The sequence below is a fragment of the Gymnoscopelus braueri genome, assembly GCF_963280865.1.
Source record: "Gymnoscopelus braueri genome assembly, chromosome: 13".
Taxonomy (NCBI): Eukaryota; Metazoa; Chordata; class Actinopteri; order Myctophiformes; family Myctophidae; genus Gymnoscopelus; species Gymnoscopelus braueri.
The window spans coordinates 6,161,653-6,176,324 of NC_137615.1; the positions used below are offsets into that span (position 1 = coordinate 6,161,653).

Here is a 14,672-nt window from a genome sequence, read left to right on the forward strand (position 1 = left end):
CTACTGTAATCCTGAAGGTTACTTGCTTAATTTGTGATTTAAGACGTAGTGAAAATGAGACACGGAGACAGGAATTTCATTCAACTCTCTTTGTTGATCAAAAGCATTCCCTCCATTTGAGTCTACACGTCACAACTGGTGTCACCTCCTCAAAGGTCAGACTATATTCCAAAACCACAATATATGTTCCCCTTATCCCTTACAGTGTGAGGTAATGCCCAAATCATTCCCATTATTACCCAAACCTCCAACAAAGATAAATCACGTTACATTACTTCCCCCTCTCCAATAGAAATGTCCTCATTTCAACAAAATTACTACAAGAAAAAACATCAACAACAATTCAAAAGAATGGCAATGGAAATTCAAGAAATGCAATCAAAAATGTTATATCCAAAACCACAATATATGTTCCCCTTATCCCTTACAGTGTGAGGTAATGCCCAAATCATTCCCATTATTACCCAAACCTCCAACAAAGATAAATCCCCTTTGATAAATCCCCCCACCGAGCCTGGTGTAGAATAGCCCCCCTCATCAGTCGGAGAATAAATTCAAAAACGACTATTCGCACATCTGAACAAAGCTGCCATGTTTTTCATTTTCCAATCATGTTGCATTCATTGAAATGCATTCATCTCATCTGTAACAACTGCACGGCCTGTTTTCACGAAGCTGGTTGGTAAAGTTAATGCGACCACTGCAGCCTCCCATTGTGTGTGTGTGTGTGTGTGTGTGTGTGTGTGTGTGTGTGTGTGTGTGTGTGTGTGTGTGTGTGTGTGTGTGTGTGTGTGTGTGTGTGTGTGTGTGTGTGTGGCCAATTTCGGGATGGTGATACATTAAAGGAACTATTGCTTCTGAAGCAATAGTCCAACCACGCAGGATATCAACGTTTAGATGACACGCAGTGGCTGATGAATTAGCTGAATTTACAGCTGCAAGGTGAATGGATTATGTTTTGTACTGTACAGGTACAGTACAAAATGCTGTATCTGTACAGATACTGTATCTGTATTTGTGTACAGTCAGATATAGTACAAAATGCTGTATCTGGAACGATCTGTGTGGGAGCCCCCCGCAAAACCTCAGGTCCAACCCATTAGATGTGTCCTGCATCCGCCTTAGAGCGATGGTTCTCAACCTTTTCAGGCCGCGACCCCCCAAAATAATTGTAGGAGTTGAGGTATTCAATTTGTTTGACTCGGTTCCACAGATAAATATTGTGAAAATAGCAGATCTACAAGCTCACAACGCCTCGCAATGCGAGGTGTTGTGAGCTATTCTTTTTAAATTGCCTCTTTTTTATATACCTATTATTTGATAATTTGGCCAATATTTAACCAGTTTTTATAGTATAGTTTGTTGATTACTTTTGATGCAGTAATGGTCTTTTTTAATTTAATTTCTTGTATTTTTTTCGGTATTAAAAAGGTCTTAAAAGTCCTTAAATTGTCGAATCGCCTCAGAGGGCATTGCCTACTCTCACGGACAGAACGTGCTGGCCGCAGACGGTGACGGTGACCGTGTCGATTTTCATCAGAGCTCTCTTCAGTTTGGCGCGTGTGCTTTTGGGGTCGTCCACCACGGCGTCTCCCAGCAGCTCTCTGATGTGGCAGTCCTCCAACTCCAGGAAGCTCGCGACGCCTTTGACGTGCAGCTGTCCCGTGAACGCTCTCCTCAACGCCCTGGGTTTGTAGGTCATACGAGGAACACAGCTCCCGCAATCATACGCTGCGGCTCCCCTCTTTTTCTCCAGCAGTACGTGGCCCTTATCGCACATGAGCTTTTCAGGGTTCAGGTTGACCCCGTCCATTTCTCCGGTGAACGTTCTTGGTCGCGAGACTTCATCGGGTGGCGCGACAGAGTCCCAGGAACGCGCGACGGGCGCGAGAGCGGAGTCCGCCGTTGTCTGGAGGGCCGACTCGACGAAGGGTACCGGCGTGAGGTTGGAGATGCAGTGACAGGTCTGGTCTGCCAGGGTTTGAGCGTTCCAGACAGTCAGAGAGGAGGACGCGGTGTGGTCAGCGACCAGGTACTCTGTAAACGGACGATATGTCTTATCTCTGTTCAGCCGGTGACCCACTCTCAACCTCCAAAGGACCTCCAGTCGAGGGACTGTCACCTGAAAGTAGAGGGAAAACATTAAAAGGCAAGGCAAGTTTATTTGTATTGTACATGTCAACACAAAGTGCTTCACACAAAACATTAAGCATTAAGACATCAAGGTGGCAAAATAAAACATAAACAAACATAATGAAAGGACATTATGAATAAATATAATAAAAAATAAGACAGACGGACAAAACATTCTGCAATTTATAGATAGGTACTGATAAGGCTTTTGATCTCCACTTCCAATCAGTTTATAGTTACTATGCTGAACTTTTCATTTATTTAAGCCGGCCTGTTTCCTTCTGTATGAATGGTTTGACAGAATATATTAAAGCAAATCAGACAGACTATACACTTGAAAAGGATGTAACATTTAAAAGGGATATTTCATCATAATTCGTCATTTTATCGTCTACTCAGGCTTTTGGGAGCACCCCGGACCGTTTTTAAGTTGCTTGATTCAGTATTTAGACATTTGATATTCATTTTTATCAGACACGCCCCCTTCCTACAAACCCATTGTAACTTCAAACTCCATTTTAAACATGTTAGATTAATCAGAAACACCCGTCCTTGGTTCTGGTGACTGATTTTGTCCTTCTAATTTGATTGTTTGATTTTTATTGTTTATTTATTTCAAACACTGTTAAAAGACAAAAGAAATACATAAAATAAACATAATACACTTAAAAATAAGACATATAAAAATAGGAAAACAAATACAACACCAGAACCAAGGACGGGTGTTTACGATGAATCTATCATGGTTAAAATGGAGTTTGAAGTTACAATGGGTTTGTATAGGAAGGGGGCGTGTCTGATAAAATGAATATCAAATAAATACTGAATCAAGCAACTGTCTGGGGGGCTGACAAAAGCCTGAGTAGATGACAAAATGATCATCTTTTTAAGTGAAAATATCCCTTCAAGTAGAACATGTACCGTATGTTCCACAAACTCACCTTTTTGTTTTGATAGTTCTCTTTGTTCGTCTGCAGTTCAGCCAGGGTGACACGTTTGACCTCGTGACTGGGTTCAAAGGGGAAGGGGAGGTCCTCTTGGAGGATTTGGAGCTTAGATGATTCATTAAAGTTTATGTTCTCTCCCTTTTCAAACGTCTTAACGTTATGTAACGTCACCGGGGACCTGAATGACAAAAACAAACGATACAATGTGGCATAGTATGCATGGTACGGTATGTGCCCCCCCCCCCCCCCCCTCAGAAGAGAAGATTTGTGTTAAAAAAAAAAGTCAAAACTATTCAAAATAATTTACACACTTTCAACATTAAAAAATAGCAATGTAAAAGCAGTCATGAACAGTAATATAGAAAATTGAAATGCGTCGTAGAAACAAATGGAATCAATACAATAACAGGTGAATCATGACTTAATCAAATTGTGAGTTTAAAATTCACACCTCTACTCACATTTTGGTGGAGTGACAATCTGATTAACTCTTTTACCGAGTATATACATCAATAATAATCTCAGTCTCAGTCATATCTTAGTCATCTTAAATGTTTTAGTTTTTGTCTAGTTTTAGTCGACGAAATATCATAAGATTTTAGTCGACTAAATATACAGATGATTTAGTCGACTAAAATGTATGTTGGCGGTGTCGTAATGGCTGATTTTACACTCGGTTGCATGCTGAAAATAGCCGATCTACAAGCTCGAGCTTGTAGATCGGCTATTTTCCGAGTGCAACACTCGAGCGCAACCAAACATAAAATGGCTCGTCTTTTAGTTCTACTGGATCTCTTCTCCACTAGATCCCTCACTAACATTTTAGTCTAGTTTTTATTTGTTGACGAAATTGTCAATATATTGATCGAAATTGTCAATATTAGTTTTAGTCATCGTAGCTTAGTTTTTATTTAGTTTTTGTCAGTGAAAAACGTTTTCGTCATAGTTTTAGTCGACGAAATCAACACTGTGCCACTGCTGCTGTACCCTACTGGCTCACCTGCCAGAGAGGACGCCCCCACAAGACTCCACTAGTGGTGGCGCGCAGGCCGTACTTTACCCCTGCGCCACCCAAGTGCCCACCAGGGTCTTACGAGTATTTTAATTTAACTCACTTGTCCTTCATAGCAGACAGGAAACGATCCCTCTGATTGGTCGGGAAGACGGTCACTAGCCTGGTCTGGTTTCTTTCCTGGAAGTTGACCTGGAAGTACTGCTTATTTTTCTTCCTCAGTGCGGACACGGAGAGGACGTAACCTTCCAAATCCAAACGGGCCTTCTGACCACCATTTTGATCCGGCACAGAAACGCCTTTCAAAAACACATACAGTAGTATTAACCATGAGTCACGTACGCTGCTGCTGCTCGTTAGGGCTGGTAAATTAATATTCAAATTTCGAATATTCCTCGAATATGGGGAAAATATGTATATTCAAATACGAAAATTAATATTCGAATAAAAAATTAAGTTTTAGGGACAGGTCGATTTTTAAAGAAGGGTACCCCTGGAGAAAATGTATGTGCCCTGATCTAAAATGCCATGACCCTCCATTTGACTGGGGAAAAAGATCAATGAACCTCCCCAAGTGATACGAGAAAAAAAGGTATAACCCTCCCTAGGAGTGTCACGATATATTGTCCCACGATATAGCCTATTGTGATATCAAAATGTGACGATAGGTATTGTCTTGATGTCATACTGTATCGTAATATAAAATATATATATATATATATTATTTAAAAATAATAAAGTTATAGGAGTTCTTACTGTATGGTGTATGCTATGAAATGTAAGCTTATCACTGCTAGCACTGTCTTGTCCTGTCTTGCATTGTTGTAAACTGCGCTCCACTGCATCAAACCAAATTCCTAACATGTCTCCATGTCATGGCAATAAAGTCTTCTGATTCTGATTCATAATCACAGTAATTATTAATCATGTCTTCCATATTGGTACAAACTTGTATCATGCCAAACAGGGAGTGAAAATAGCTGATTTACAAGGTTTTTCTGATTGGTCGATATTTGACAGTTCCTATATTTTTGCCATAACTTTTGAACTGTTTGTCTTACAGAGTCATGAGTCGACTCACTGGATGCGGTTGAGTCATTGTCCTTCATTGGTGTTGCTTAGCTCCTTTTCTTATTGGTCGATATTTGATTGTCCCTATTTTGTTGCTATAACTTTTGAACGGTTTGTTGTACAGACTTATTCACATCACTTGATTTGAATTGAGTCATTGTCCTTAATTGGAGCTACTTAGCCCCACCCCCTATTCTGATTGGTCGATATTTCATATTATCTGTCTTTTGCGACATTTTTTTATCTGTCTTTACAAAAAACTAAGGATAACATATCGCAATAAATAAGATGTCTCAAGATAGTAAGTTGAAAGAAAAATGTGTATATATGGAATTATGGATATCTTGTGAAGAGTGGGTCTGTACCTGGAACAGAAAGGCTGTTTGTGATCTTTGGTTCAGGTGGTCCTGTGGAAGAAAGAAGTGAAAGCCTTTATTGCAGTGCCTCACTTTCATTTTCTTAAGGTCTGTGCGTAATGTTGCAAGGTGCAGCTCTGACCAAATAAGATGGCAATTTCATGACTGAGAGACATAATATCTAAACTTTTCATACTTTCAATGAATTATGCAGTCAAACAAAGTAGACATTACACCCACCCGGCACAAAGAATCAGCCTTTTTCCTTTCTTTTTTTTTTACCTGGCAACGCAAAAGAAGAATTCCATTCCTTGAGTTGTGGATACGTGTCGAGAATCTCTGTTTTTTTTAGAAGTTTAAGGAGCTGAGAGGAAGTTCCCTCTCCTCTATTGATCACTGTATCAAGAAGTGTAATACAAGCTTCTTCTGGCTGTACTGTATTCATCAGTTGTTTATAAAGTCTTCCATCAATAATTCCATCAGAACGTGCATGCTGTAGAATGTGGAGATCTGAGCTGAGCCACTCGACAAGCTTCACCTTGTTGGCGACCAATATGTTCACAGACGAGCCCTATAGAAATGAAAAGCAGGTATTTTTTGTTTTCAGTGTGCAACAATTGTAACAATGACACCTTTTGAGTTACTATTTGCCAGTAAACCTACCTGTAGAGTATCTACGTGAGTGGAAGGCATGATCTTCTCTGGATGAGGCACAGCTGACAAGCAAAGAAGAAATTAAATCTTTCATTGAAAAGGGGAGATACTTGTAAGCGCCACTTACAAACTTTCAACATTGAAGCCCCACAATATGGGTTCACCTACATGTATGGAAATTGGTACACACCTGTATCATGTCCAGACTTACAAAAAGGTCTCTTGGAGCCATGACCTAAACCCAGCAGGAAGTCAGCCATTTTGAATTTATTGTGGCGTTTAGCGTTTTTTGGCCATTTTCACGGGTCGTACTTTACTCTAACAAACAAAGATCATTTGAAATAGAGAGGGGTCATTGACCACTGTTCTGCTGTACTAAAAAGGTATATAAAAAACGGACAATTTTATTAATTCGAATTTGCATGACCCTCCATGGATTCAAAGTCAAATTAGCTGACCCTCCCTTGGACTAAAATTAGAAAGGCATGACCCACCCCTATTTTCCTCCAGGGACCCCCTTCTGTAAATCGTGACCAGTCCCTTAAAAGAATATATATATATATATATATATATATTTGACAGGAACCATACAAAAAACAATGTATCAAGTTATAAAAACAAACAAAATATATGTTTTATTGGATCCGAGCACTTGATACATTGTTTTTTTTGTATTGTCCCTGTCAAATAAACATAAAATTAAAGAATAAAAACATTTTCTTTTATAATAATATTCGAATATATTCAAATATCTGCCAATTTTTAAGACCAATATTTGAATATCATTTCTGAGGAAAGTTACCAGGCCTACTGCTTGTCCAAGTTTAATATTGTACAATACATCAATATTGTTGTGCTACAGTCTATCATATGTGGACACACCATCAGAGCGATCTTAGTGGATCGCAGAAAGAATTCTATCAGTAACGATGATAAACTTCAGACATTAATACACAGCTCAAATTTTTTATTTGATTCCGTAATTCTTTTTAGCAGTTTTTGTTAGCAGTATGTACACAGTTCATGAAAACTCATAATAATGAAGGGATCAAAGTGTTCCCTGCATTTCTTTGAGCAGTATAGTTTAATACTCGACATGGATGGATCTAAAAGCCTATCAAACAGCAGGCAGCTGTATTTTTTTTTGGCTTGGTTTACTTTAATAATGATTGATTATACTGTACCTGTGGCACTCAGGCTGCGTCTCACTTCAGACCCTCTTCTAGAACCAGAGGGTGTGACCCACTGGTTCTGGGTCAGTTCTGACAATGCTCCAGAACCAGAGGGTGTGTCCAACTGGTCCCAGTTCAGCTCTTTCAGTCTTTGAAATGTCTCCGTCATGTGTTTGTCGTTTCTGAGCAGAAACACAAAACGCTCACAAGTCTCCTCTCCTTTCTTCAGCAGCAAGTCCAGCACGCCAACTCTCTTCTCGCTATCTATGTTGAGGGATTTCTGCCAAGAGGACACAGAACACAGACCAATCAAATGTTGTTTTGTTTGTTCATTCTTTCACATGAAATGTGAACAAATCAACATCAATGAAATTAACTGAAAAGTACAGACATACTATAGATTCCATCACTCATTAAGGGATAGTTCACCCAAAAGAAAACAAAAAAAAATCTATCGATTATTCAGAGACTTCAATTCATGGATATTATTTCGTTTTTGTCGCATTCCTAAGCCAATAATCTAGATCTACAAGCTCGAAGCTTGTAGATGTGCTACTTTTAATGATTTTGTGTGACACTGTATTATGATCAAGTAGGGTATTAATTTACAAAAAAACCACAAAACAATTAAATATGGAGCTAAGAGGTTTCTGCTTGACAGCAACAATATATTGCTGGTACAGTATTCTTTTCTTTTACAGAATAAAATGTAATGATTTACCAGGTCTTCATATTCACTATCGCTGATCAACTCGTGAACTTTGTTTAAAGTGAGATTGACATTATACATAGCTTCCATCAGTTCAGTTTTGTGGCTTCTAATGAACTCCCGATATTTCTCCAGTGGACGGGAGATCTTGACCAAAGGCTGTCCCTCATTGGATGGAGGAGTGATCCGTTTCATGATGATGATGATGATGATTATTATTGATGGTCAGGTAGAAGTGAACCTATGAGAGAAAGAGGAAGGGTGGGGGGGGAACACATTGATTAACCCATTAAGACCTGAAGCAGATTCTACAATGGACTTCTAAATCCCCCAAAATGATATGTATTTGGCCGCGGACCCCCATCTCAAAAATATTTTGTTCCAGGGACCCCCCAGAAGCAAAGATATGAGTTAAAAATGTTTGCTTTAAAAATATACATATTCAACGTGTAACAGTGGCGTTTCCAGGAATTACGTTTAGGGCAGGCGAGATTCCCCACCCTCGGGGGGACTCAGGGGGAAATCGCGGGGTAAACGAGTTAACAACAACACTACACTGACTACAAAACAGAAAAACGCTAATAAAAACAATATGCTAAGTATAATCAATGTATGTATTACGCTGGTCCTGGTGCCGCCAATGTCTTGGCAGCAGTGGTGGCAACAGGTGATGGCCCAGCCAGGCCCCAGGCCCCAGGCCCCAGACCCCCCCACCCCTGGCACCCCATGAAGACATTTGCATCACTATAGGCTCTGCTGAATGGATAGTGTATTGGCTGTCTGGGCGGGCAAATGGCCCGACGGCCAGTTTATATGCAGATATACAAGCTATGAGCTTGTATATCTGCTATTTTTTGTATAGCCAACCAATGTGTTGATTTTAGCTATATTTAAAGCAAAATAAAATCTCAAGACATAAAAAGGATCCCCCCCCCCCACGGCCCACACTAGCACAATCATGTAGAATTGTGATGTTTAGTAATGAAAGTAACCCATGACTATCTATCAAAACAACCATTAACCACTTCAGCCCTATTTAAACTTCGGTTAGCCGATCTACAAGCTCACAACGCCATGCGACATGTTGTGAGCTTGTAGATCTGCTATATTCTAAATGTTTTTTTTTTTTTTAAATGAATTTTAGACATGTGATAACTTGTGAGACGGGACATTCTGCATAATGAGTACTTTTTACTTTTGGTAAAGGTACATTTTGTTGCCAATACTTTTGTACTTATACTCAAGTACATTTTGATTACCGGAATTTTACTTGTAACAGAGTGTTTCTACATTGCAGTATTGATACTTTTACTTGAGTAAAAATGTTACCACCACTGGATATCACAGATACGAAAACAGATACGAAAACATACATCTATGATGCACATGTGCTAGCCTTGTTTGCCCTGGAATGTCATCAGAAAAGCCCGTATTTCTCCAAACATGTACAAATGCAAGATATAAGCTGCTTACCCGCTTGCCCCAAATGTTATCTCGGTGTCCGGCGTGTTTGTGTAATGTATTAGTCCATATTCTTCAATAAAGAAGTGTTTTAATCCCTTCTGTGGCCGATTCTGTCAGAAGTTCCCAATGGGCAGTAGCAATGGAGCGCATCCGGTGAAAGGCGGAATTACACTCAATGTAAACAGGAAGTAAACGAGGGGGGGGAATGGCGTTCGGTCACAGACTGGATTAAAACACTTATTTATTAGAAAATATGGACTAATACATTGCACAAACTCACCGGACACCGACTTAACAGTTGGGGCAAGCGGGTAAGCACCTAATATTTTGCATTTGTACATGTTTGGAGAAATACGGGCTTTACTGGTGACATTCCAGGGCAAACTGGGAGGGGGAGAGGGGGAGGGGGGTTGCTAAGACTCTCGTAGATAAAAAAAAAAAAAGTCTTGATCTAAGGTAGCTGTAGAATACAACTCTCGTAGACGTATTTATGATTCTGACGTTTAGATTGAAACCGTCAGAATCATAAATACGTCTACGAGGGTTGTATTCTACAGCTAGGACGGTGCCATGCATGTTTAAAACGCCATCTGTGTGAACGGCAATATTCGCGAATTCGATCACTATTTAATAGCAACTCAACTCAACTCACCCGAATCTTTTTCAAGCGAGTATCATCAAATATTCCATTTCATGTCCTTATCTATTCATTCATGATTTTATTTATCTCTCGTCTCTTTGCTTCAGCTCCGCCTTCCCGGGACTTTGTTTAAAAAACTGTCGCTCTGTGATGACTTTCTGCTTCTTCTCAGTGTTGCCATGTTTTTGATAGAGACAAACAAGCAACTAGGTATATGAAAACAAGCCCAAAAGAAGCGACACTTTGAACGTTAAGATATTTGAAAATAGCAGATCTACAAGCTCACAACGCGTCGCATTGCGTAGATCTACTATTTTCAAAGAAAATGTCATGTTTTTGAAACAATTTAAAAAACACAAATCGAGTATGGGGGTCCCTAGCTGGCACAACATATTTTTCAGATATGTGGCCAAATACAAGTTAATTTTGGGGGGTCCCCCTTGACGTGAAAATGTTTGAGAACCACTGGTGTAAACAACATTATGAACAAACTAATCCAAATAAGCAACTACACTTAGGAACAAGGCCAAAAAAACGCAACCTGCCGCAACAAACAATATTTACAAGCAACTTCACAGAAAAATAAGCTCAAAGTCGCTTATAATAAGCAGACATGGCAACACTGGTTCTGCTTCTTCTTCTTGTTTGGTCTTATGGAGGGTTACAACCTCTATGGGGTGTATACCGCCACCTACTGTATAAAGTGTTTCTGCTGTATTATACCAGCATATTGTCTGTGTAAAGTAAACTTAACTATGTACAGTATCCACCCAAAATATTCCATTAATGATACATACTGTGTACTGTCACGGCTGTGATACATTTCATGTATTCCAGATATGTCCTTTTTCTCTGCAAACTTCTAAATAAAGTATTCAATTCAATTCAATAGACACACGGGTAGCAGAGTCGTTTAAAGTTATATGGCGCTGCATGTGTACACACCCAATAATACATTTCTGCGACTTGGAGTCAGATATTGTCCTCTAGTTTCATATCCATTTGAAAGTTCTAGCGGAAAACGTGTGTTTAATAAAATATCTCCACTTTTCCCACAATGCTGCACACAGCATTCTCTGGCCGCGACAGGGCCCGAAATGATTGCTGGACTGAACATACGAAGCGGCACACCATTGCTTCAATCGTCACCAAACATGGCACTAATGCTGCATGACAATAGTCACACCAAAAAAAAAACCTTGTTGACCATGTTTGAAATAGGGCTTAAGTGGTTGATTTATAGTGTACCTTTTCCCTTCCTATAAATGTAGTGGAGTCAAAAGTACAATATTTGACTTTGAAATGTAGTTTCCCAAAAATACAAATACTCAAATAAAGTAGCCTACACATACCAAAACATTGTTACTTAAGTACAGTATACTCAATTAAGTAAATGTAGCCCACTTCATTACTGTCCACCACTGCTGGCATACATTAAAGAAGGTATAATGGCTATTTGTTTGGGATTCTTCTTTCTTGAACAGATTTCTGCTGCTTTTTACATGCCATAACAAGCATTCAAGAGTCAAATTACTGGGTTTCGGTCCCTCGACATTGTAGCAACAGGACTCAAATGTAATAAAATAACAGTAGCACTCTGGAGTGACTCTGCATGAGCATGAGTCAAACCATGTGTTTCTGAGGTGAAACTCTGCATGTCATTATTGTGCCCACTAGGTGGCAGTATTAAACAAATACAAATACAAATAGCAACCTGTTGCATTATGAGTAGATTGGGGTTAAAATACTCATTTGGTGTTCTGCAAGCCTTTGATTTCTAACGTGGTTACGATCCTTCCTAGTAAACTGTGACATTTTTAGTGCAGCCAATTATCTTAATGTAAGGGTGGTGTGGGTTGTATTTTACGTTGTGACTATTATGTAAAAAAAAAAAAATTAAAAGTGTAACTAGATACAAAATGTATCCAATTTAAATAATGTAATTACATTTTGTCCTTTCATGGACAGAAAACATAACATGTGTTTTTGTATATAATTTAGAGTGGAAGGATGATATTAACCCCACTTTCAGATTTTTTTGTAGTAGAGCAGTGGTTCTCAACCTGGCGGTCGGGTCCGGACCACATACATTTGGGGGAGGGGGGGGGGGGGTCTGTAATGCCTACAATTCCACATGCTTGACAGGGGGGGGGGGTCCCCAGTTAAAATATGATTATGGTCCCCAGTTAAAATGATTATTTTTGTCGGGTCGCGGCCTGAAAAGGTTGAGAACCACTGCAGTAGAGTCATATTCAAATTGTACTTAAAGTACCAAATGTAAAAGTCCTAAAATGTTTGAAAATAGCAGATCTACAAGCTCACAACTTGTCGCGATGCGACACATTGTGAGCTTGTAGATCGGCTATTTTCAAATAACCTATGTAAAAACGAAGACCCAAAAGGGTTTCGTAACCAGATCCCCGAAATGATTGCTTTCCTAGACCCTTTTGGGTCTAGGGATGGATTGGTAACATGATATTTGGCTGTTGAGCATAAGAGGTGCAAATAAGGGAGACCACACAAGGTTTTTGAGCAAAAAGGTGCAATGTGCTTTTACTCTTAAAGGGGAATTTTGGACTAAAGTTTTCTTACCTTTTCTATGACGTTATGATATCTTAGGATGAATGGTACAGTAGAAAATTTTCATAACTCCACCCCTGAGCCGCCACAGCTTAAAAGGTGCGCGGATAGGCCTTAGGTTAGATCACATATTTTAATAGCTTTTTTTTTCTTTTTTTTTGGTGAGATCTGACGTTCATAGTGACAGAACACTGTCCCAAAAAAAAAAAAAAAAAAAAAAAAAACCAGAAGTCTCGCTAGACGAGATTGAAATCTCGAGATTTCAATCTCGTCTAGCGAGACTTCTTTTTTTTATTTATTTTTTATTTTTGGTTGCATAGTGTTCTGTCACTATGAACGTCAGATCTCACCAAAAAAATTATTAAAAAAAACTATTAAAATATGTGATCTAACCTAAGGCCTATCCGCGCACCTTTTAAGCTGTGGCGGCTCAGGGGTGGAGTTATGAAAATTTTCTACTGTACCATTCATCCTAAGATATCATAACGTCATAGAAAAGGTAAGAAAACTTTAGTCCAAAATTCTCCTTTAAGCAAGATGTTATTTACAATATTTACATTTCCTCAAAAACAGGTATGCACAGGGCATAAGGTAAACCAAAAGAAAGCAAGCCATTACCAGGGGACACGGGTGTTGCCAAAACAAACAAAGCAGCTAGGGAAACAAAAGACAGACTAACTAACTAACTAAGTCAGGGGTCTTCAATGTAATTTCAGCCCAAGGACCCCCTAGTTGAAAGAGAGATTAAGCAGGGACCCCCTCTATGTAGTAGTATTACATTTAGTTTCAGATTATACTTTTTTTGTTTACTTGGTCTGCTCTTTTTTCCCTCTACACCTACACCTCTTTGCCATAAATAGCAGATCTACAAGCTCAGCGAGCTTGTAGATCAGCTATTTTTGGCTAAAGTTCTCTTCAGAATAGGGATGCTATAGGGTTCAAGTGGTTAATGTAAAAAATATATATATATATATCACAAAGATTTTGGTGGACCCCTGTAGTAACTCTGAGGACCCCCTAGGGGTCCCGGACCCCCTGTTGAAGACCCCTGAACTAAGTAGTATACTGTAGTGAAAACAAAAGCCTGCCTACCTAACTACTCTAACCGAACCAATGTTAAAAAATACATAAGCGGCAACCACCCCTTACCTAGTGTGCTTAACAAAGGTTCTGCCTACGTAGTGTCTATGTATAGAGGCCTCTGTCTTTCCTGTCCCAAAAGGCAGCAGCATATACAAGACAAGAAGAACAGATACCTAAAGTTTGCTCTGGGAACATAAATGAGGGCTACAAAACAAGGCTACACAGACAGGGCTACAAACAGGTGAAATGGTTGAGAAAGACTGAGCTGATGGGCTGAGCCTCTTATAGACAGCAGATGGTGGTGATTGGATGAAGGTGGGGCCAGCTAACAGGTTGGTTGACAGCTGATGAATTGGTGACTTCAGACCTGTAGTGAGTGACACAGGGAAGGAGCGATAGACAAGACAAAACCCCAGTAGCGAACGCAATGGAACGTAACACTGCTGTATTGAACTGATCGGGTGACAAGCAAGCGTCATCATCGTCACGTTTGTTCTGGGAGACAGGCAGGAATGTTGTCACTTGTTGTATAGGTGTCGGGGAACATTAATTAGCATCATAATGATGATGACGATCTCAGTGGAGGTAGGCTACTGTGGTGCTGTTAATTTTGTGGACTATGACGAAAAATGTTCGTCGACTACCCTTTTTCACTGACGAAAACTAAATAAAAACTAAGCTACGATGGCTGAAACTAAGACTAAATTATTTGACAATTTCGTCAACGAATAAAAACTAGACTAAAATGTTAGTAAGGGACTAGAGAAGAGATCCAGTAGAACTAAAAGACAAGGCATTTTATGTTTGGTTGCGCTCGAGTGTTGCGCTCTGAAAATAGCCGATCTACAAGC

At 39.5% G+C, this 14,672-nt stretch overlaps 1 protein-coding gene across 1 annotated transcript; it reads right to left on the reverse strand.

Annotated features, from left to right (window-relative positions):
* Positions 1–1,462: 1,462 nt before the first annotated feature.
* Positions 1,463–10,276, reverse strand: LOC308099365 (uncharacterized protein; the record flags this gene model as incomplete). The annotated part of the gene is made up of 6 exons (XM_080448109.1): positions 10,171–10,276; positions 8,067–8,295; positions 7,358–7,625; positions 4,196–4,391; positions 3,075–3,258; positions 1,463–2,122 (listed from the first exon to the last, which is right to left on the reverse strand). Exons 2-6 carry the CDS (start codon positions 8,247–8,249, stop codon positions 1,463–1,465), a joined length of 1,491 nt encoding a protein of 496 aa, XP_080304235.1. The 5' UTR covers positions 8,250–8,295; positions 10,171–10,276.
* Positions 10,277–14,672: the final 4,396 nt, after the last annotated feature.